Source organism: Lathyrus oleraceus, chromosome 4 (assembly GCF_024323335.1).
Source record: "Lathyrus oleraceus cultivar Zhongwan6 chromosome 4, CAAS_Psat_ZW6_1.0, whole genome shotgun sequence".
Taxonomy (NCBI): domain Eukaryota; kingdom Viridiplantae; phylum Streptophyta; class Magnoliopsida; order Fabales; family Fabaceae; genus Lathyrus; species Lathyrus oleraceus.
This window is the reverse complement of record NC_066582.1, coordinates 356,174,669-356,199,640: the sequence shown is the minus strand read 5'-3', so window position 1 is coordinate 356,199,640 and position 24,972 is coordinate 356,174,669. Positions and strand designations below refer to the sequence as shown.

At 37.3% G+C, this 24,972-nt stretch overlaps 3 protein-coding genes and 1 pseudogene across 3 annotated transcripts; 3 read left to right on the top strand and 1 right to left on the bottom strand.

Annotated features, from left to right (window-relative positions):
- Positions 1 to 4,625: 4,625 nt before the first annotated feature.
- Positions 4,626 to 5,583, bottom strand: LOC127135521 (cyclin-A1-1). Its single transcript, XM_051062196.1, has one exon. The coding sequence runs from the start codon at positions 5,446 to 5,448 to the stop codon at positions 4,714 to 4,716; it is 735 nt and encodes a 244-aa protein (XP_050918153.1). The 5' UTR covers positions 5,449 to 5,583; the 3' UTR covers positions 4,626 to 4,713.
- Positions 5,584 to 15,756: 10,173 nt separating this feature from the next.
- Positions 15,757 to 16,522, top strand: LOC127137407 (histone H1). The gene is made up of 2 exons (XM_051063871.1): positions 15,757 to 15,992; positions 16,381 to 16,522. The coding sequence occupies exons 1-2, from the start codon at positions 15,757 to 15,759 to the stop codon at positions 16,520 to 16,522; spliced, it is 378 nt and encodes a 125-aa protein (XP_050919828.1).
- A 566-nt stretch (positions 16,523 to 17,088) lies between these two features.
- Positions 17,089 to 17,789, top strand: LOC127075455 (nuclear pore complex protein NUP50A-like). The gene has a single exon (XM_051016918.1). It carries the CDS (start codon positions 17,261 to 17,263, stop codon positions 17,654 to 17,656), a length of 396 nt encoding a protein of 131 aa, XP_050872875.1. The 5' UTR covers positions 17,089 to 17,260; the 3' UTR covers positions 17,657 to 17,789.
- On the top strand, positions 17,723 to 18,810 carry LOC127137406 (uncharacterized; annotated as a pseudogene).
- The last annotated feature ends 6,162 nt before the right edge of the window (positions 18,811 to 24,972 follow it).

Below are 24,972 nucleotides of genomic sequence, written 5' to 3'. Positions count from 1 at the left end.
AATTGGAGTATATATCTTTTTGTTTAATTTCATTTTTTAATTAGGTTTGCCCTTAGAATTCTTAGTTGGCACATAATGAATACATCTCCTTCCATTTTTGCTTACTCCATAGATCATAGAAGCCATTCTGTTTCGGTCTATGTTCCATGCAAGAATTTTGTTTCGGAACCACCGCGTAGTGTGATCAATCGCCAAAATTTAATTTGGTTTATTTAATTAACAAAATTTAAATAAATAATAATAATGTGTTTATTATTATTGTCTTGTGGTGATCAGGTATGGCCTTAGTTTCCCTTTATTTTGTTTTAGGGATTTTAAAATACAGCTTTCGTGTCGTGCCTCTCTTTTAATCTCTTAATGTAACTTCTTTTCTCATCTCACTCCCTCTTATGTAAAACGAGTTTCTTTTATGTATTGTAATTTTATGAAGAAAGAGAAGAATAAAATATCAAAGGAGGAAAACCTTGAAGATCTTGCATTGAGAAGCTTAGATCGTTATTAGGTTAGCTTAGATTCTCTCATTGGCTTGGGAGAACAATTGCGCTAGGGGACATAACTGTTTCGTTTTTGTATGTATGTTGATGCATGTGAATGTATATTGATGCATGTGAATGTATATTGATGCATGTGAGTGACGATTTATATGATAAATAAGTCGGTGAGATTAAAATAATTTCAAATTCCCTCAAATTAAATATAAAGTTCATGCTTTCCAAGTTTTAGCACTCATCAAGACTAGTATCGAATAATGTAGGTTTCGCCTACGCGAGGTGCATGTTCTATATTAGTAAGGTGCAATGGGATAATTGTAATATCAAATTTCTAAAATAATGGGTCAAACTTAACTAAACAAATTATAATAAGATTATATATGTTTAGAAGAAAGAGTTGGAAATGATCCATATTATGGATTAGAATAAGGAGTTATTCACCCAACTAAAATATTCGAGAGTTGTATTAGATACAATTGGAAGGAGTTCCTACCTAAATAACCTAGTTTTGTGTAATCCGCCTACGCGGACTTAAAACAAAGTGAAATGTGGATTTCGACCCTCTAGAAAATCTTCCAACAGAATTTTCTGAATCAAATGGTGAGTGTCATTTGTTTTGAGTAAAATAGTGGGAGCATATTTAATTAAATGTCTAATTAAATATGTTATTTTAATGATACTTATATTTTCATATTTTTCATGTAGATTACCATGACAACAAACACCTCTAACAACATTTTGCGATCAATCCTTGATAAGGAAAAATTGTCTGGGACAAATTTTCTGGATTGACACCAAAATCTGAGGATTGTCCTCAAGCATGATAAAAAACTGTATGTCTTGGACAAACCTGTTCCTGAAGAGGAACCTCCTAGTGTCGTACCTTGAAAAAAATGAGAGAACGACCTAGCGAAGCATAATCGCACGCTCACAATGATGGACAGAACAGAGTCGCCGTCGAAATTTATATATTCCTAAAAGGAAAGGGGAAATATCGATAAAACCCAAGAAAAAACGACAATGATTATGGTCGTCACAACCGAATTAGGGTTCGAGAGTCGATTACGCAAGGGGAAGGTATTAGGACCCCTCACGTCTGTTGTACTCAACGCGAACCGTTAGGTTAGTTGTTCGCATTAGTGTTAGTTTGAAATGTTAGGCTTTCTCAAGTTATTAGGTGGGAAAGAAAGAGTAGAAGAGAGAAGAAATGTTTTTGGATTTTCAACGAAGGGGACTAAACCTAAGTTTTTTATTAATGGGCCTGACAAGATTTATGAATCCTGCTCCTACGTATCTCAATAGAGAACTCAAGGCTCATGTAGTTCTAGGTAGAAAAATATTTGTTTGTTGGTCAATTTTAGCGAAAGCTACTTTGTGTTAATCGACGAAAACATTGTTGGACTACCCAAAACAAGTGGAGAAACATTGCCTTGCATTATTTTGAAACAAAGTACCTATCGTTTAAGAAAGGGTTTAAGGATCGATCGCACGATGGCGAGAAAAAGGATTTGATTGGTTTGAGTGTGTTTTGAGTAATGGCGAGGAATACGTGGTATCCACCACGATCCATTTCCATCTTATTTGCAAAAGTATTTAATGAGAATTAAGTGTTTTTTTAATTTGATTGAGAAAGGGTTTGACGAAACCGTGTTGACAATTTTAAATGTTGGCTAGATCTAAGATAGGCGAGACATCCATCTCGGATCATAGTCTCAAGAGTGCATGATATCCACCACGTTCCGTTTCCATCTTTATTGAGAAGTGTTTAAACAGGGATTAGGTATTTTGATTTTTATTAAGAAAATAACTTGACGTTGGATCAAGTATTTGATGGACGTTATGAAAAATTTGAATGAAGGTTTGAACAAAATGGAATAGATAGATTTGGGTGATGACGGGAGCTAAGATAGGCGAGACATCCGTCTCGAATCCTGGTCTCAGGAGTGCGTGGTATCCACCAGGTTCCGTTTCCATTTTATTGAAAAAAAAGTCTTAAGTAGAAGTTCAGTATATTTTGAGTTTTTGTTGTGAAAATGGCTTGACGTTGGATCAAGTATTTGGTGGGCGATTGAGAGAGGTTTGAATGAAGGTTAGAAAGAAATGGAATGGGTAGAAATGGATAGATTTGTTTATTGAGAAAAATACTCGACGTTGGATCGAGTCATTATTTTGATGTTTTGAAATGGTTGATTTTACTCTTGTGTTAGTGGCTAGCTAAACAGTCAAGCAAATAAAGAAATAAAATGGTAAAATTATTACATATCATGGGAGTGGGGTACATTTTATCAAATGGGGATTCAAAATAAATGAAATAATTAAAATGGAACAAAACAATCAATGGGCAATGCATGAGTGTAAGTGTAAGAGAACTGTCTCATTGTAAGAAAGCCCAAGAGTAAGCTATGTGAGGTTGGTGGCGATGCTTAAAAGCAATCCAGTTACAAGGTTGTGGAGATGGGGGGTGACAAAAAAGTAATGTGCTCAAAGCCGGTTTACACATCATGACAAACATTGGAGGATCATGTGCGACAAATCGAAACGCGGCGAAATTCTATCGCTATATCGATAAAATAATCATGGATAAACAACATGAGAGTGATTGAATCCATAAATTAAAATCGATGTTTTAGCAATTAAAATAAAATCGAGGACAAGCGGCAAGATCAACGAGCGTTGGATAAATGCAAACAATATGAAAGGAAATCAAAGGAAATAAATGGGAAAATTAGTGTATATCAAAATCCACATGCCATACATGGGTATCAAACCCACCACATAAAGGGAGATGAGACAACTCTCCCTCCACTCAGCCATGGACAACCAGCTGTTAGACTAGCAGCGGCCCATACATATAAGCAAGAAACAAAATAGAGTGAAAAGGAAAATAAAAAAAACTAAATGAAATTAAAACAATGGGTCGTACAAGTTTAAGCCTGAAGAATACCCAACATCCTCTTGGACTGTTTGGGTTCGAGTCATATGAGACCCGCTCCAGTCTGGCCCATGATGAGGTGGCAACCGGAAAATGAAACAACACGCTAGCCGTGTGGCTGTTGGGTGACGAACAGAGGAGAATAATCTCCTTCATTAATGGCTAGTTGTCTGCCATTTATGGGAACACGGCCAAATGGGAAAACCAAAAGGCCATAGGGAAAATGCAAAGCAGCACAAGTGTCAATTCCAGACTTTAAAAGTCAAATCACAACAAAACTTGGAAAAATCAAAGCATAGAAAAACCGATAACTCGTCTTCCTCCCTCCACGAAAACAAATCAGCTCTTCACAAAATGCAAAAAACTTTCCACCTCCTTCAAAAAGGAAATGTATATTTTGGAACAGTAACGAAAAGAAGGATGATTCAGCAATAGCTGAAGGAGAACAACAGCGCCACGACTCAAACCAAAAAAAAAAAAAGAAACTCAAAGTGGAATCAGAGTTGGACTCGGAAAGCCACCATATTAAAATTCTATGGCTTCGAACGGATGCACCACAAAGTTGAAACGCAACGGAGATCGAAGGCAAAACTAATCGATTGTAATGGGGTCAACGGCGGTTGGACGACCAGGTAAACGCCTTGCTTGAAACTTTCTTTCCTTGCTCGCATGCTACATTTGGTAGAGGACTCGTTCAGAAATCAGGTATTTTCCATAAATCTCTATTACCGTCTGTTTTTCAAAAGGAAGTTGGGGACTCTAGGGTTTTCTAGAATTTTTGATTTCTGCCGAATTTCTTCTCCGCCCCCTCTCTTTTCTTTTTCGATATGTGAATGCCCCCTTTCATTTCGTGAGAGACAAGGTTTTATCATCTCCCTGTGGTCCCCTCCACTCTCCCTCTTACCGTTAGTGATGGTATCAAACATTGGGTAGTGGTGAGCATCGGTATGGACGCTTTGGGACCTTTTTTGTCCGCGTCTGTCTTAGTGGTCCCTTTTTCCTTTCCTCAATCTTTTACAGTCGGTAACAAGCTTATTTACCGCGGTGTATTTTGGTTTATGTCCTATGGAAATATACTGATTTGGTGTGTTCTGTTGTAGCAGTTTCGACGTGATTTTGGTTGGTCTCGACAGGGCTTTGGTCGTGTTTAGTTGCAAGGCTACGACAGTCACAGGTTGTTTCTAAATGGTAGATTTTGGGGGCATATCAATTAAAGCAGATACAAGAAGCCCTTTGTGTTGATCTACTGCTTTCCAATTGGAAATTGGACGTTCAACATTTCAACTCTGCTCAATTATGGAAAAACTCTTGGGGTATTGATGAAGGACAATACTTCTTGGCCATATACTTGTACTTGTGCTGATTGTATTTCTCCTTAATTGTAGGCAAATTAGAATTAGGGCTGTTACAACAAAGATGATGGAGATCTTTTTCACAAGCACACAAATCAGATGTTTGGTATTGAGTGTAATGCTGCAATGTTGAATTCCATGGTTTCGTAGAAGGGAATAGCATAAATTTTGCCAGGAAAATTGAAGAAGTTGTTATAAGTGATGGAGTGTAAGAAAGCATACTATACTCCAAAAGGGATAATTCGGCAGTGTAGTTTGTCAAACACTCTAGTTGTAGTGAAGGGACCTCATCAATTCCCTGAGCTGCACGTACAAATCTTCTTAGGAAGCATTTAATTGTTGGGGTAGTCATTTCGAATTTCAAAAAATTCAAGACAGTAGATTCCATCTGCAAAACCTCTTCCTTGAAGTATGTGTTATCCGTTATATAACAAAACTCCTCCACCTGAGGTGCACAAATCTCCTCATATTTAGAGGCAATCATTATAGAAGCAACTCCAAGTAATTGTAATTGTTTCCTATTCATCGCATTCCTAGAGAGATACCGATCTATGTAGTTTACTGTCAAATACAATGTATCTGGTACAAGTCTATATTCTTCAGCCACCTCCACTAGCCAATCAATCAATATAGCACGCATGCTGGGATTTATATCCTTCTGAATTTTCTCCATGAAGTTTGTGGATGGTCTTTTCTTTGCCTCAGAAGCACACAAATGCTTGTAGATATCACAAGCAAACGATGCACAAAGCTGAGGATCCACATGATCATCATCAATATTAACAATTTTCTCCCCCTCTACCAAATCTTTTAGCTCATGTGTCAAGGATCCTGAACCAGTATGTGCATTAATTTTCTCAACACAAAGTTCATTTTGTAAACAGCTTGGAAAATCTTTCTCATGCTTTTGCGGTTCATTGTAAACAAAGGTGGCATCTTCCTCCTTGTAATTGAAATTCAAGTGCCATTTTGCAATATTAGGTGATTGTTTCTTATTAGTATCATGTTTGGTCCTCTTGGGGAAAAACAAAGTTATTTCCTTGTACCTTAGAACTTTCATTTATTTATGTGAGGTACTTTTAAAATTATGAACTAATCACAGGCCGTGTAAATGGATTACTATGATTGAATGAATGTGAGAAATTCTTGGACATGAATGAAATAATATGGAATATGAATGAATATGTGTAAGTTTTTAAATATGAATGAATGGAAAATTTCCCAATATAGAGTGAAAAATATGAATATGAAATAGAGAATATGAATGTGTATAGAGGAACATTTGGAATTTATTTTAATCATGAATGAATGGATAATGAATATGAATGATTGAATGAATCTAATGTTTGTATTTGGCATAGAAATTCATTAGAAATGAGTGAGGATTAGGAACAAGACAACAGAATGTGAATGATAACATACGTGACACACTTGAACGAGGGGTGAATGGTACTTTACGAGGGAGACAAAACATGGATTGAATTTAGTCATGAGAATAAAATTTGTGAGATTCCACCTGATTCTTATAAAATGATAATGGGCTCCATGTCCTACTTGACCAAGGGAAATTAATACCCCCTACCAAGACAAATGGCAAGGCCCAAAGGTTTATGGATTAGCAGGTGGTGATAGGTCTAAACAAAACAAAACGGTGGATAGATTCATGACCAGATGAAATGGTCACGAGGAGAAATGTAAATGAATGATTGATTGGAAAAAATTTCAGGACAAAAATCAGGGTATGACACCTAGTTCTGCACCTAAAGTAGAAAGAGATGCTTATAAGAAGCATGTTGATGATGCCAATGAAGCTTCTTACCTCATGTTAGCTACCATGAACTCGAAGTTGCAAAAGCAACATGAGAACATAACAGAGTTCAATATGATCAGACACTTGAAGATGCTATATCAAGAGAAAGCAAGGCATGAAAGGTTTAAAGTTTCAAAATTACTTTTTCAAGGAAAGTTAGATGAGGGATCCCCTTTAGGTCCCTATTTGCTCAAGATGATTGGGTATGTGGAGAACCTTGAGTGGTTGGGTTTTCCCCTTGTAAAGGAACTTGCGACTGATTTGATCTTACAATTGTTGCCAGAGAGCTTCAGTCAATTTGTCCTTAATTTCAACATGACTGATATGGACAAAACACTTCCTGAACTGCTAGGCATGTTAAGAACTGCTGAGCAGAATCTGAAGTCAAAATGTAAGTCCAATTTGATGATCGGAAATGGAAAGAAACAGAACAAAAGGCCCACCAAGCAGGGTGGTAAAGGGAAAGGCAAGGAAGTTTTTAAACCCAAACCCATTGCTCCTGCTTTGAATCCTATTGGAGGCATAGCAAAGGATGCCACTTGATTCCATTGCGGTAAGACCAAAGATTGGAAGAGAAATTGCCCAAAGTACCTGGAAGATAATAAGAATGGAGTAGAGACTTAAACTTCAGGTATTTTTGTTATTGAAATTAATCTATCTACTTCTGCATCATGGGTATTAAATACTTGATGCGGTTCTCACATTTGTACAAATGTGCAGGGACTAAAAAGGAGTAGAGATTTGCAAAAAGGTGAAGTTGACCTACGAATTGGCAATGGAGCAAAGGTTGTTGCTTTAGCCATAAGAACTTATGTATTGACTTTACCTAGTGGTTTAATAACTCAGTTAGAGAACTGTTATTATGTACCTGCAATTAATAAGAATATTATTTCTGTTTCTTGTTTGGACAAGTTTGATTTTCATTCATAATCAAGAACAATTGTTGCTCCATTTATTTGAATGATATATTTTATGCTACTTCACAAATGAATAATGTACTATATGTCCTTGATCTTGAAATGCCTATTTATAACATTAATACTAAAAAGATGAAACCTAATGAGTTAAATCCAACTTACCTTTAGAATTATTGATTAGGCCACATAAATGAGAAACACATTTTCAAACTCCATAAAGATGGACTATTGGACTCTTTTGATTATGAATCATATGAGACATGCAAATCTTGTTTAATTGGAAAGATGACAAAGTCTCTATTCACAGGAAAAGGTGACAGAGCTAATGATATTTTGGCCCTCATACATACAGATGTATGTGGACCACTGAACATACCAACCATAGGAGGTTTTCAGTACTCATCACATTTACTGATGATTTCAGTAGATATGGTTATGTGTATTTAATGAAACACAAATCAGAGTCCTTTGAAAAGTTCAAGGAATTAAAGAATGAAGTACAAAACCAACTAGGTAAGAATATTAAAACTCTTAGATTAGATCAAGGTTGTGAATATTTAAGCCTAGAGTTTGATGACCATCTGAAAGAGTGTGGGACTCTATCCCAACTTACTCCTCCTAGAACACCCCAATGGAATGGTGTATCTGAGAGAAGAAATCGGACCTTGTTAGACATGGTCCGATCTATGATGAGTCACGTCGATCTTCCAAACTCCTTTTGGGGACATGTACTATTGACAACAGCTTACACACTTAATTGTGTTCCATCCAAAAAGGTTGAGAAGACACCATATGAGATATGGAGTGGTAAGAAACCACATATGTCTTACATTAAGATTTTGGGTTGCGAAGTTTATGTAAAATTACAAATTTCAACTAAGCTTGAGCCCAAATCTGAAAAATACTTATTTGTGGGGTATACTAAAGAAACAAGAGGGTATTACTTTTACAATCCTTCCGAGGGCAAAGTGTTTGTCGCTCGAACTGGAGTTTTCCTAGGAACGGATTTTATTTCCAAAGGAATCAGTGGGAGGAAAGTAGAGCTTGAAGAAATTCAAGAATCACAAAGCATTGATACACCTATGGAGGAATTAGAGTAGGAAACATAAGTAGTTATAGAAGAGAAACCTGCTCAAGTAGAATAAGACCAACATAGGTCAAGCAGGATACATCATCTATCTGAGAGATATGGATATCTCATAACTAATCAAGATGATGTAGTACTCATGGATCAAGATGAGCCTGTGACCTACCAAGAGGCCATAACTGGTCCTGAGTTTGAGAAGTGGCTAGAAGCCATGAAATCTGAAATGGATTCCATGTACACAAACCAGGTTTGGACCTAGGTAGAGCCTCATGTAGGAGTTAACCCTATAGGATGAAAGTGGGTCTTCAAAAAGAAGACTGACATGGATGGTAAGGTACATACCTATAAGGCAAGACAGGTTGCAAAAGAATATAAACAAATCCATGGGGTTGACTGTGATGAAACCTTTTCACCAATTGCAATACTTAAATCTATTCGGATTTTACTTGCTATCGCTGCATATCATGATTATGAAATATGGTAGATGGATGTCAAAAATGCTTTCCTTAATGGTAATCTTCTTAAGGATGTGTACATGACACAACCTGAAGGATTTGACATACCAGAAGAAGCCCAAAAGATATGCAAGTTACAAACATGAATCTATGGATTAAAGCAAGCGTCTAGAAGGTGGAATCTCCGTTTTGATGAAACAGTAAAACAATATGGATTCATCAAGAATGAAGATGAGCCTTGTGTCTACAAGAAGGTTAGTGGGAGCATGATCACCTTCCTGGTATTATATGTAGTTGTCATATTACTCATTGGAAATGATGTCCCTACCCTGCAACAAGTAAAGACTTGGTCGGGGAAATGCTTTTCTATGAAGGACCTAGGTGAAGCAGCCTGTATATTAGGAATTAGGATCTATAAAGATAGATCACAAAAACTGCTTGGCCTAAGTCAGAGTACCTATATAGATAAAGTGTTGAGACGCTTTGATATGCATGATTCCAAGAAAGGATTCATACCTATGCAACATGGCATGTGTCTATCAAAAACACAATCCCCTCCAACTAAGGAAGAAAGGGATCGTGTGAATAAGATTCCATATGCATCTGCAATAGGATATATAATGTATGCCATGTTATGTACTCGACCAGAAGTCTCGTATGCTTTAAGTGCAACGAGTAGGTACAAATCTGATCCTGGTGATGCTCATTGGGTAGCTATCGAGAATATCCTTAAGTATTTTAGAAGGACTAAGGACTCATTCTTGATATATGAAGGTCAGGAAATGCTGGATGTAATTGGATACAACGATGATAACTTCCAGACAGATAAGGATGACTTTAGATCACAATTTGGTTATGTGTTCTGCTTAAACGGTGGCCCTGTGAGCTAGAAAAGTTCAAAGTAAGATACAATTGTTGATTCTTCAATCAAGGCCGATTATATTGTTGCCTTAAGTGCAACAAAGGAAGCCGTTTGGATCAAAAAGTTCATTACTGAACTTAGCATAGTTCCTAGCATTATGGATCCCATTGATATCTATTGTGATGACAATGATGCTATCGCACAAGCTAAGGAGCCCAGATCTCACCAATGATCCAAACACATACTTATGCGTTATCACCTCATTCGAGAGATAATAGATAGAGGAGATGTGAAAATATGCAGAGTACCTACACTTGACAATATTGCAACCCACTGGCAAAGCCTCTTGTGCAGCAGAAGCATGATGGCGATACTAGATCTATGGGTATTAGGGGTATGTATGATTGGCTCTAGTGCTAGTGGGATATTGTTGGTGTAAGCTCTAGAGGCTAATACTTTTGGTACTTGTATCAAATTATTTATTAATAATAAAAGGCTTTTTCTTTATTATGTTTGTTTAATAAATTCCCTAGAATAGCTAGTCCGTTTAATGTATCAAGTGTGACTTAATCATGAGATCCCATTAAACATAAGGACAATATTCTTAAAGTATCTGTAGTCGAGATTTGTTGTGAAGTGGGATAATATTAAATCATTAATACTATTATGTATATAGACTGATGATCACATCTCATGGATCATGGATAAGGAGTTATCAAGTATTAAACATGGGTATGAATATTAGGAGTAATATTTATATTGGATTGACCCTCTATGAGAATACTACATAGAATGTTATGCAAAGTGTCATAAATTATTCTCATTGTGATAGTGGTGTATATCACCCTTCGACCTAAAACCGCTATGGACCCTAAATGTAGAGTCGAGTGCTTTATTGTTGATCAAACATTTTCCGTAATTGGATGGCCATACAGACAGTTGATGGGTACTCCACGAAGCATGCCGAGGGACATGAGTGACCTAGATGGAATTTTCCCATCTTGTGTAATAGAATAAATGTCTAAGTGTCCAATATTTAATTGGACAAGGATGACACGGTATATGCCTTGTGTTCAATACAGACATAAGGGAGAAAAGGGTAATTGTACACACAAGTATTATCCCAAAAAGGGATTTGTCAGATCACATGACATTTTCGTGTCTTGGGTAGCAGTGATGTGTTTCTAGATACCGCTCACTGTTTATTATGTTAAATATGTGATTTAATATAATTGTCAATGTCACGAAAACCTATAGGATCACACACCAAAGGACAGATTGATGAGGGATAAAGTTAATAAGGAACACCGTAAGGTACAGTGCACTTAAATGAAATATAGAACATCATAAGGTATGGTGCACTTAAGTATAATACAAAATATGGTAAGGTACCATACACTTAAGTGATTTTCGGTATAGCATAAGATGTGGGCCACATACACTTACGTCGGCTTTTTAGCTTGCAGCCCACATAAGAGGTTCTATAAATAGAACCCTTGTGTATAAGCATTTCACTTGATGAAATTTAGTTTTTCTCTCTTTCTCACTCAAAGCCTTCATTTGTAGCAGCTAACACTAAGATTGAAGGAATCCGTTCGTGTGGACTGAGTAGAAACGTTGTCACCATTCAACTCTTATGATCACTCATTAGATTTGCATCAAAGGTTTCAATCGCCATAAGAGGTAACGGTTTCTATAATTGATCATGCCCATTCGTAAGAATCACTAAAGGAATTTTTTTAATTTGTGTTGCGTCTTGGATCTCAATTTTCCTTCAATGGTATCAGAGACACTTACGAACCCATGCATCTGATAGTTGTTTATTTTCTATATTTTCTGTATTAATATGGTTAAAATACAAAATGAATTAAATAATAAACGAGTAACTAAATTTGGCAACATGTGTGTATGATTTGGATGATTGATGTTGACTATGCTTCGGAATCCGATGTTAAAATGGTGAAGCAACGATGCATCGATCGTCCATAGGTTACACAAATGAGATCGATCAATTTATATATATGATATAAGTAATATTGATGCAAAATGTGGTATATATGATATACTGTTTCTATTTCGCTCATTCAAACACTTAATGATTGTTATCCCTTTGAGCAATCAATCGTCATTTGCTTCGGAATCCGACATTAGTATGGTGAAGCAATGACGTGTTAATAAGTCATACTGAATTATCAATCGAGGTGTGTTTAATGGTATGAAATTGTTGCATTAGGGTTCATGGCGGTATAAGGGTTGTGCTTTAAAGTATAAAATGTTAATGCAAAAAATGACGTTGGTTTCAAATGAATTGTTCATTAAATAATCATGATGTGTATGTCCATATGTGAAATTGGAGTATATATCTTTTAGTTTAATTTCATTTTATTTTGAATTAGGTTTAACCCTAGAATTCTTAGTTGGCACATAACAATTACATCTCCTTCCATTTCTGCTTACTCCATAGATCATAGAAGCCATTTTGTTTTGATCTATGTTTCATGCAAGATTTTTTTAGAAGACATGTCATATTTATTAATGACGGATTCAAAGTCCATAAGAGATTATGAAAGAATCTCCTTCTCAAGTTCTTTAATTTTGTTTTTGAGGGCAGAGTTATCTTTTTCAAGATTGCATATCTTTTCTTCTAGAGTGGAGTTTTCTTTCTTTAGCTCACTATGGGCTTCAGAGTCAGCTACATGAATTTGCTTCAAATCCTTGTACCTTTTCTAAAACCTCTAATACTTTTCAAGAATTTTAGTGAGACATAACTCTACTTCAGAATGATTTAACTTAGAGAATACCTCATCAAAGTTTGATTCAGATTGTGATACAGATTCTAATCCTGGTCCATAGTCAGATGCTTATGTGCTTTCCATCAGCTCTACATTGGCTTGATCTTCTTCATAATCATATTATGAATTCTCAAAGTCGTCTCATGTATCCATCAAAACCTTTTTCTTATCTTTGAAGAACTGTTTCTTAGGCTTTTCTTTCTTTAGCTTGGGACATTCATTTATGTAATGGTCTGGCTCCTTACCCTCAAAAAAGATGACAAATTTGTCAGCACCAGACTTCTTTTATCCAGATGTTGACTCAAAGCATCCACTTTTTATTTTGTTTCCTTTGGGCTTCTTTTGACTTTTCCTTCAAAGTTGATTGAATCTTCTATAAAGAAGAGAAAGCTCGTCTTCTTTGTCAGAATCTTCTTCTGATTCTTCTTCTTCTTCAGCTTAATATTCCTTCGCCTTTTTTGTCCTTCCTTTGGATTTAAGAGCCACATATTTTACTTTTCTTTGAGGCCCATCCTCTTCCAACTTTTTCACATGACTTCTTAAAGAACTTACAAGTTCTTCCAAAGTCGTATTGTTCATATTTTTGGACACCTTAAGACCAGTCACCATAAGCATCCACTTCTTTGGTAAGCTTCTGATAATATTATTCACATTATATGCAGTAGTGTAGCCTTTGTTTTGAACCTTTAAGCCATCTACAAGTGTTTGAAACTTTGAGAGCATGCCCTTGGCAGTTTTATCATTCTCCATTTTGAAGGCTTCATAGTTTTGAATTAAGGCAAGAGCGTTGGTTTCATTTACTTGTTTGTTTCCTTCACGAGTCATTCTAGGATAGTCAAATATGGACTTTGCCGAGTCTCTATTTTTTTCTTTTTATACTCAATGTATGAGATAGCATTCAGTAGGATGGTTCTTGACCTGTGATGATTTATGTTGTCTTTCTTTTGTTGGTCACCCATCTTACTTATTTCCAACTTAGTACCATTTGTATCCAGGGGATGTGTATAGACATCTATGACCATATCACCAAGTCTGCATCATAACCAATGAATAAGCTTTTGATTCTATCCTTCTAATAATCAAACTTGTCTCCAATGAATAAGCTTTTGATTCTATCCTTCTAGTAGAGTAAGGATCTTTTTCACTGTTGATAGTAGTCATATTGTGTTTCAAGAATTCGATCTTTTACTAACACAATTAAGTGTTTGATATAAAATAATCAATACCAAAACCGGAGCTCTGATGCCAATTGTAATTTCAAGAAACACAAGAAGGGGGAGGGGGGGGGGGTTGAATTACGTTTCTAGATTAAAATTTTTTCGCTAACCAAGAACACAAACATCAAAGATTCAACAAATATAAAATACACATTTTTTTTTATCACGATTCGCTGTTAAGTAAGCTACCTCCAGTCCACCCTTCAAAGGTTGGAGCTTAATATCAACATTTGGGATCATATGTCAGTGATTTGCAGTTCATCCTACAGTAGGAATTTTCTTCTCCTTCATTGGTACCATTGGCACCAAGGCGGATATTAAAGGGGTTGGGTGACCCTAGGTACCTTATATTGGATAACTTTATTCAGACCATACTCCAATCCCTACAAGAATTAGAACGATAAGTTTGCGAAGGTGATAGGGTGAGATGGCTCCTCCACAGTTACTATTGAGTGGATGATACCCCTCCCTCCCCTCCCCCCCACACACACACACTTTTTCCTATAGCCTGGACACAAAATCTAGAGGAAATCACTAGGTGCAGATTTGGGCACCTTACACCCAATGAGATAAAGGTGGTTCATATTTTGGATGAGTTTGAGGTTATGAATTCTCATATCGTGATCGCTTAAAACAAATGAGAGGATAAAAACTTGAATATAAATATAAGTAAATTCAATATAGTAACAAACTTATTTAGGACTTTTTTGGGTCATATTATTCATAAATTGTAGTATTATTTTTTACATATAAGATGTCAAAAGTCTCCCTAGAATAGAGGAAGGAAAGTCGGGAAAAGAAAAATTTCAAGCCCTTAGCGATAAGTAACCTCTAGAGTCACCTAGACAGATTGAACACTAAGGGCGATGTACCTCCGACATACCATACCCCTAAAAGTCAAAAATAGGAAGTGGGATTATCCCCTTCTCTAAAGGGAAAGGAAATACAAACCTCTAAAGTTGAGGGGCCCAGTGAACATCTGTCACTCACAAGTGTCATACCCCGATTTTGGTCCTGGATTTTTTTCCTTTTTTTCATTTTTTGGCACTTGGCCTAAAGTTCATTTGCATACCATCCATTCCCAAATCCATATTTTTTTTATATACATTGGTCATTATTTAGTTTTTCTTTGTCATGGTGTTTTGATTATGAAATGGATTCTAAATATTTGACTCTTTTTTATTTTTTTCTATTTTAATTCCAAATTAAGTCTAATTCCAAATTTCAATTTAATCTTAATTGTATTTTTACTAATGATTCAAATTCTAATTGATTTTTAATATCCAAATAAATGTTAGAATTTGACATCAAAGTAATTTTAACAAATTATAGATTAGTTTGATTTTAATTTGGTTTTTACTGATTTTTTATTATTATTTAAATTGATATTTAAATTAGTCTTGGATTATTCCTAAAAATCCATATCCATTTTATAACCAAACATGATCCATTTTCCATCTATAGTTCAAATCAAAATAGTGCATACACTCATTTCATAACATTCAATAATATTTAACTATCAAACATTTCCAAACTCATTTTCATTCATACATTTTCATGTCCATTTAACATTCAAGCATAACAATGCATCACATCCTGTCATAAACACTAGCAAAAAGGCAAAGCCATAAGTAGATGCCGTGAACTTTCCATAATAAAGTTGGAGCTACAATCAATTCTTGTTACAAACTATCCATGGACACATTAGAATCATAAAGCACAAATGTCTAATGGAGTCCTACTGTTACTTGAAAAAAAAAACTCAAAACTACCAAAGCCTCAGAACACATAAAACTCATAGATCTCAATGTTGAATACAACCCAGCTCTCCACTTTCAGCCATGTCAACCGTCGCTCAAACCAAGCCTAAAAAAAAAACCGCTGCAGCAAATAAGCCGCTTTCTCATCCCACTTTCGCTGAGATGATAACTGAAGCAATCGCAAACCTGAAAGAAAGAACCGGTTCAAGCCAATATGCTGTAACAAAATTCATCGAAGAGAAACACGAGGACTCACCTCCAACTTTCCGTAAGCTTGTCAAGTTTACCTATCACAGAGTCACAGAAGAAAAATCGAGGTGTTCCAATAGGACGAAGTGGATATCAAATTTTCCTTAACCAGGAATGTGCCCGATTAAAAGCTTCTCATCCTTCAGATTCAATTATGGTCGTAGAAGAGCAAAATTCCCATTCGGAAGATGGAGTGAATTTTTGTCATGTAGATCACCAGTTCACAATTAATCTATTTATTGCTTGTTGTCAACTATTGTGCACCATTATAAGGCACTGCCCAAGTGAGTGCAAACAACGGTTGCCCATCTTGAAGCTTCTGCCACTGTTCTTCTTAATTGCTTGGAAACAGTTTTAGAAAACAACAAATCAACGGTGCATGAAGGTTAGTTTTATTGGGAAGTAGAAGAGGAAGTAGAAATTAACACTGTTGCTATAATTCCCGGCTCTATGCAGAATTTACCTCACAACAGTAGTGGTGGCTTCTCAAATCAACATATATCCACATCACAGAAATTCACACAGCGCTCATATTGTGCATCAAATGGCTAAGGATATGGGACTTACCTGCCAGAGGAGAAGGCTGTGGTCTGAGTAAAACCGGCGTCTGAACAAATTCAGGATGGTTGTTACTTGTGAGAAATGGTCGTTAGGTTGGTGACTCGTTTCATGGTGGATTCGAACTTCGGCCTATTGTGAAAGCTTGAACCTTCAACAGTGAATTGACTGCTATGTCCTTTGCCCCCAAGGATGGTCACGAAAATCAGATTCATATTGCATTTGAGCGAGGAATGGGTGCAATGATTTCCGCCATGTCCACAAAACAACTACCATTTCCTACAGGGTCATTTGAATTGATTCACGGTTCAAGATGCCAGATGTTGCCATGACACTTGCTGTTGTTGCTCTATCACCAAGCCTCGTTTGAGCCAAAACTTGCAGTGGAAACGTGTTACAAAAGTATAACCAACCATACAACCAGTTTCACAGAAGAGCATAAAAAAAATTCAAAACAGTTACCCCTTAAATCTTCTCCATGGACTGGTCATGCAAGCGATGATAAAAATCTTGTGATAAGCTTTTCTGATGATGACAATGGTAGTAGTGACTTTGAAAAAGGTACTGCTTTCAATTCGGCAAGTGTTATCATGCGACCGTCAGCAAAACAATCGCAGCCCTGCAAGAATCAAAACCCTAAAACAACAAAAACTCAGCAGCTACATCGAATCAAACTAACATTTTCCATTCAATTTCATCGCATCACTGAGCTATTCTTCTTCCCAGAAATCTCAGCCGGAATCTCTCGCCGGTTGCCAGAAACGAAGTTCTTGCTGTAATGGAGGATACCGAGAATGCCTTACAGTCATCAAAGAAAAGGGCTGCTGGACGGGAGCTCACACGAGACACTCCTCTTGACGACGATGAAGATGACGCTGATCTTTATACTGGAACTTTCAAGAAAGCCAGTGACGAGGTTCTAGCATCCCAGAGAATTATCAAAGTAGGACGTCGCCAACAAACTAATTCTACTCTTTCTTCAAACCCTTTTGCTGGAATACGCTTGTCTGCTCCTACTGAATCCAGTGCCAAGCCTGTTGAAGCTACTGCTGAAACACTACCGGAGAAAGCTAAGGATGAAGAAACTAAGCAGCAGCTAGAGAGCAAAGCTCTTGAGGTACAGGACAAATCTACTTCAAATAACGATGCTGCAAAAAAAAAAAAAACAATGTAAGTAAGGAGCTTGCGGAGAAGGAGAGTATCGGCGAGAACTCTAAAGTAGATCATGAACAAAGTAAGGATGGAAGTAAGATTGAAAATGAGGGAAATAAGGAAGCTGCTGATAAAGAAAGTGCAGATGAGATTGACGAGATTGAAAAAGAACCATCTACAGAAGAAAAAAATACTGAGAACAATGATAAGAGCGAAAATAGCGTAAACAAGGAACAAAAGATTACCATTTGTTGTCGTGAGATTCCCCAAACCATAGCAATCCAAAGCTGTGATCAAAACCGAAACCGTCTTTGAATCTTCCAGAAAATTGGGTGGAAGCATTGGGCGAAACATCAGAATCACCAACCATAACCTGCTACAATAAGGCTGCAATCATCATGCACATTCAACAAGTCAGAGTTCAAACACATCAAATCCATGTTCATAAACCTGTAACATCAAACACAACGAGTTTCTACCGATGATGATGAAATCGTTTTCTTATGTGTATCGTTCTTCATGAATGACAATTACTAGCTGACGGAATTCACATTTGGCTCTCAACATATTCGACTCTTCTGTCTGCATTCTGCCTCCACTGTCATTGAATTAGGTTCTGGCGTTGGTATTACTGGAATACTTTACCGCAAATTCTGCAATAAAGTTGTGTCAACAGACTATAATGAAGAGGTGCTTAAGATCATAAATAAAAATATAGAGCTGCATTTATGTCCTGAAGATGTTAGTCCTACTTCTCATGGATTGGTAGCAGAGAAACTAAAATGGGGGAACACTGATCAGGTCCATGAAATTCTACAAAAGCATCCCGGAGGTTTCGACTTCGTTCTTGGGGCGGATATCTGCTTTCAGCAGTCAAGCATCCCTTTGCTGTTTTATAGTGTTAGACAGCTCCTGCAAGTTAAAGAAGGCGGAAAATGCAAGTTCATACTAGCCTATGTGTCACGAGCAAAGGTGATGGATTCAATGATTATTTCTGAAACTTCTAAGTTTCGGATGCAAATGAAGAGAGATTGGAAGATTACGCTGCATGTATCAACAGAATCTGCAGCAAAGAATCATCCATCAATGTTTCACGCTCAAACTTGTACCCGTCTTGTTTCAATTGTGCCCCTGGTCCGCAACCTCATCCACTACCCCAAAGTTTCACTGCAGTAAGAAATTTGAATTACTCAAAGCTGTAAAAATCCAGAAAATTCCCAAATTGGAATTAAGACAAAAATGAAGAAGAAAGTTTGAGCTCAGATTACCTGTTCCAAATCTAGCATCAAGTAGGGCGATCCAGTTCTGAGCACCAAAAAAGCACTTCCAGGAAATTCCTCTTTTGAACCTTTGGATACCAAACTGAAAACCCTAATCTGCAAATATAAAAAGAGAGGCGAATCAGTGAGAAAGGGGATTGGAGAAAAAAAGGAGGCGGACCAAATTCGACCAAGAACCCTAACTCCAAAATCGAACATACCTGGATTAGAGAAGAAAGAGTGAAGTTTAGGCTTCATCGTCATCGTCACTACCAAATCACCACCGGAGGTAAACTTCAGATTTTCTTTAAAACTGTGAGTTTTGCTGAGAGAGAGTGAGAGGTGATGGGCGGTTTTGAGAGCAGAGAGAGATTTCGATTGAGAGATGCTGAGGTGTGAGCGAATCGTGAGACTGAGAGAAATGAGCGATGGGTAAGCGATGATGGGCGATTTTGAGAGAGATTGTGAGAAAGACGCAATTTGGAGAGAGCGATTGGGGACGGAGTAATGAGGAAGGAGATCTCATTGAGGGCGTTTTTTTTGTGAAGCAGATGGGGAGAACGAGGGCGATGAAACTGCTACTCTGTTTCCTTTTCCTTTTTTCAATTTATTTTTAAACGAGGATAAACAGGAAAACCATTAAGTTTTTTTTATGATTAAACTTTCTAGATTTTCATTTATTAATGTTTTCATTTAATACACTACATTAACTTATGTTTTTGATTCCCAATCTCACTAGCCTCTAGAACCCAACAGCCAAGCGGCTGGGTTTAATTAGGTTAGTCCAACAGTTTTCTTTTTTATTAGTTTTTTATTTTAATTCTAATTTTTAATCCATTTTAGTTTATTTATCCAATCTAGCATCAAAATGACAACTAATGATAAATGGTCTGGTGGAGAGGGGTGATTTTTATGGTCTTTAGTGTAGTGGGTTCGATACCCGTATTGAGCATTTTATTTCTTTTAGCCTTTTTTCTTTTAGCATTTTATTTTCTTTTAGCATTTTATTTTTATGTTTATGTAGCATTTTATTATATGTTTGTTGTTTTTATTATACTCATGGTTGATCTGCTTTCTTTTAATTTCATCATTCATTCAAAACCATTTTAAAACTATAAAAATCATATTTTTCTCGATTCAATGTCGAGCCCATTTTCATACCCTTGTAAGTCGATTGCTTTTAAGCATCGCCATCAACCTCACATAGCTTACTCTTGGGCTTTCTTACAATGAGCCGGTTCTCTTGCACTTACACTCATGCATTGCATTATTTGTTGTTTGGGTCCGATTTAATTATTTCATGATTTTGAATCCCCATTTAACAAGATGTACCCCACTCCCCCGATGTGTAATAATTTGGTATTGTTTTATTTCTTTATTACTTGACTGTTTAGTTAGATACTAACACAAGAATAAAATCAACCATTTCCAAAAAATACAAAAATATGACTCGATCCAACGTCGAGTATTTTCTCGATAAACAAACCAATTCATTTCTCCCTCCATTCTATTCCATTTCTTTCAAACTTTCACCAAACGCTTGATTCAATGTCAAGCCACTTTTTCTTAATAAAAACTCAAAAAATATTAATTTATAGTTAAGACCTTTTCAATAAGATGGAAATGGAACGTGGTGTATACCACGCACTCCTGAGACTAGGATTCGAGATGTATATCTCGCCAATCCTAGCTCTCGCCATCATCCAAGTTTATCCACTTTGTTTTCTCTCAAACACTCATTCAAATTTCTCTTGAACGTCCATCAATACTTGATCTAGGGTCAAGTCATTTTCACAATCAAACTCAAGATACCTAATTCTTATTTAACACTTTTTCAATAAAGGTGGAAATGGAACATGGTGTATACCATGCACTCCTGAGGCTAGGATTCGAGATGTATATCTCGCTCATCCAAGTTCTCGCCATCGTCAAAATTGTCAATGCGGTTTCTTCAAACCCCTTTCTCAATCAAATTCCAAAATACTTAATTCCTATCTTAAACTCTTTCAATAAGGATGGAACTGGAACATGGTGTATACCGTGCACTCCTGAGGCTAGGATTCGAGATGTATATCTCGCTCATCCAAGTTCTCGCCATCGTCTAAAATTGTCAATGCGGTTTCTTCAAACCCTTTCCCAGTCAAATTCCAAAAATACTTAATTCCTATCTTAACTTTTTTTCAATAAAGATGGAAATGGAACATGGTGTATATCATGCACTCCTGAGGCTAGGATTCGAGATGTATATCTCGCTCATCCAAGTTCTCGCCATCACTCAAAACACATCCAACCGATCAAACTCTTTTCTCGCCGCCATGCGATTAATCAAAAACCTTTTCATAAATGGAAGATATATTGTCTTAAGTGATACAAAACAATGTTTCGGCCACGATTGTTGAGTAGAGATAAATGACGCTTTTCCGAATGTAGATTTATAAATCCGTTCGATGTGTGGTACGCGTCCACTCCTCATCTATTTTGGGTAAAACGATGTTTTTATCGATTAATACAATATAGCTTTCGCTAAAATCGACCAACAAACAAACATTTTTCTACCCAGAACTACGTAAGCCTTGATTTCTCTTTTCAGATACGTAGGAGCAGGATTCGTAAATCTTGTCAGGCCCACTAATAAAAAAACTTAGGATTAGTCCTTCGTTAAAAAAATCCAAAAACATTTATTCCCTCTTATATTCTTTCTTTCCCACCTAATAAATTAAAAAGCCTAACATTTTAACTAACACTAACGCACACAATTGACCTAATGGTTCCCGTTGAGTACAACGGACGTGAGGGGTGCTAAGCGAGTCAAGCCTAGTTAGGACATTTGTGTGCCTTTGTTTGTTTAATTGTGTAGCTTTTCTTTATTGTTTTATCATCTTTATTGTTATATCTGTTGGATATTGGTTCTATTGTGATTGTTGGTACTTGGGTATTTGATTGCAAACCATGTGGGAAAGACTCTACGCCCGAGTCTAGAGTGAAAAAGAATAAATGTAAGATAGGACGATGGTTGAGTAGTACAGACTCCCGAGGTGTATACTTCGTAAGAGTCGGTACGAGAACCTCACTTAGAGTAGATTCTTTTGCAAATATTGTCGCCCGAGGTGTATACCTCATAAGCTTTGATGTTTCAAAGGGGTCCATGACTCTAAGGACCTTTTAGAACATTGAACCTTTGGCCAACTAGAAATGATGGTTGCGTAGTATGGATTCCCGAGGTGGATACTTCGTAAGGATCGATACGAGAACCTCACTCAGAATAGATTCTCTAGATGGAGTTGATGACCGGAAAGTATTTTCCGTAAGCGTCAAACAGTCTTTTGAATCCATGACTCTGAGTACCCTGTCTAAAACCCAGTCGATGGTTGCGTAGTACGGACTCCCGAGGTGAATACTTCGTAAGGGTCGGTACGAGAACCTCACCCAGAATAGATTCCCTTGATGGAGTTGACGACCGCAAAGTATTTCCCGTAAGCGTCAAACATTCTTGTGAATCAATGACTCTGGGAATCCTTTATAACAAAACCTTAGATCTTACCCGGTGAGAACCTATTCTTGGAAAACAATCAGATTCATCAATACCTCAGACTTTTGAACCCGTGTATGAAAAAAACAAATGTGCATGGCTTGCATTGCATTCATTCGCATTCCATTGCATTTGCATCGCATCATAATGCATGTCATTCTCCAGACAAAATACCAAAAAAACTCATCCATCTTTTGTCCGTGAAGCAAAGTGATTCTCAACACGCGAAGAGCAAAGAACCATGTCTCAGGGGATGATGGACGAGCTAAGGAAAAGCCAAGAAGCGCTGAAGGAGGAACTTAATCTTTTGAAGAGCCAAATGAGATGGGTCTTGGAAACCCTGCAAGTCTTGTTGAGAAAAGAGGGTCACCCAATATACGCTGCTGCAACAAAGAGAGCTACTACGCCACATCCATCTGGTGTTACCCCAAGTCAAGGGAAGTTCTATGTGGAAAATCCTCATTTACCAGTATATGGACCTCCCTCAAGACGTCATCATCAACATCCTCTGGCTATTGCTCCTCAAAGTCACCAAAGCCAGGTTCAGAACAAAAATCAGAATCAGAACAAGAGGAACAAGGATCATAATGACTCGATTCCGGTGCCATATAATAAGCTCTACCCGCAACTGATCCAAAATGCTTTGGTGACCCCTCGAGCTCTCACACCTGTGTCACCATACCTGCCATGGTACAATCCAAATGCAACATGTGAATTCCATAAAGGAGCATTGGTACATGACCTGGATTCTTGCTTAGCGTTGAAAGCCTTGGTGCGAGGGTTGATTAACAAAAAGAGCTTAATCTTTGAAGAAGATCATCCGAAGGTCAAGTGCGAATACCATACTGGGACAATGGGGCAGTCCATCGAGGAATGCAAGAGTTTTAAGCTCAAGCTGCAAGGATTGATTGACATAAGGTCACCAACACTCAAGGAAGAAGGCTCAGGTACATATACCTTGATTTCTGGGCCAGGTAATGAGAAAGGGAAAGGACCCTTGAGACCCCTCAAGGTTTTGTACCACAAGGAAGATGTCAGGGATGTGGCTAGTGAGCTATCATTGTTTCCTGGTAAGAGCATTGAGATACCGCCTTGGATTTCCAATATCACGACCCATACCAATGAAAGAAAAGGAGAAGTGAGTAGTGGATCCAAGAGGGTTGCGTTCAACGATGAGACTGAAGGAAAAGAATTTGAAGATCATCCTGCCAATGTCAAAAGGCTTGTTGATCCCAACCTTCAAGTGGCTGAAAATGAGCAGTTAGTAATGCCCAAAGTGTTGTACCAGCAACCACCACCTTCAGGTCTTCATTGCCAACAATCCTGGTTTGCTCCCCATCCAAATCAACAAGCCCAAGGCCCGAGATATCAAAATCAACATAGGTTTCAAAATGGCTTGGAAAGAAGAAATGATCCTCGACATCCAGTCTTCATGACATATAGCCAACTCCTACAACCTCTAATTCAAAACTCGTTGGTGGTTCCCAAGTCTCTTAAGCTGGTTCCACAACCTTACCCACCCGGGTATAACCCAAATGAGAAATGTGGATATCATGCTGGATCAGAAGGGCACTCAACTGAAGACTGTGACGCTTTCAAAGCCAAAGTACAGCAGCTGATTGACAACAGGTACATAGCCTTTCAAGAAGGAAGCTTGGTGGTAAATGTTAACCCATTGACCGGATAAGTGCGAAGATCTCAAGGGGTGTCCACCTAAGTTAATGGATCAAGATTGAAGAAGTCATTCCCTAAAGCTGGCAATCATTTGGCTGTTTCAGCATTTCTTTTGTAGTTTCCTTGCATGTTGACTGATATTTGCTTTTAAGCATTGTTGTTTTCTTTGAATTGGTAAGATTAATGAAATGTTTATGCATCTTTTGAATTGATCCATTCGTATTCACTCGTTTCTCATTTATGTTAAAAACAAAAATACTCCTCTCATTCACTTTGGTTTATCAAACCGTTGTGCTAACAAAGATTGGAGGGAGGATGATGAAAACGAAACACCTGAAATTGTTGAGGTATGCTTTTGAGTGAAACCTTGTCGATGATGTAAGGCATTGTTTCAAATCCCCAAACACTGGAGTGATAAGGAGTTAATCCCTAGACAACCACTTTGAGCCTAGAAGTTGGTGTTTATTTCGGATCTAAAACCCTTAATCTTAACCTGGGGCAGGGTAGTTGTGTTCAGATAGTTTGATCATGCATCCGATCTTTCAAAAAAAAACCGTCCATATGAACACCCTCCAATTAGGTTCAACCACATGTTATCCTTCGCGCACATGTTGAGATGTCGAAGAAGCTAAGAAAAGCTAAAATTAGTGTTGGTTGATCCTTATCCACCAATAATGTGGCAGTCAATACCTTTAAAAAATAAAAAAGCCCGCTAAATCAAATACCACAAAATGACTTAGGCAAAAGTCAGGGCATCCCGATGGACCAAAAGCTTCAGAGAAGCGGTCCAGGCAAAATTAGGGATAAAGAAGATCAATCAAAAGAGGTCACCAAAATCCTCAACAAAAAAAAAGGGGTGACTGCCATTTCAAGAAA

Coding starts and splice junctions, on each gene's coding strand:
- LOC127135521 (XM_051062196.1), bottom strand. CDS start 5,448: ATGGAGAAAATTCAGAAGGATATAAATCCCAGCATGCGTGCTATATTG.
- LOC127137407 (XM_051063871.1), top strand. CDS start 15,757: ATGTCAACCGTCGCTCAAACCAAGCCTAAAAAAAAAACCGCTGCAGCA. Junction 15,993..16,380: donor GTCACAGAAGAAAAATCGAG/GTGTTCCAATAG, acceptor GGCTCTATGCAG/AATTTACCTCACAACAGTAG.
- LOC127075455 (XM_051016918.1), top strand. CDS start 17,261: ATGGAGGATACCGAGAATGCCTTACAGTCATCAAAGAAAAGGGCTGCT.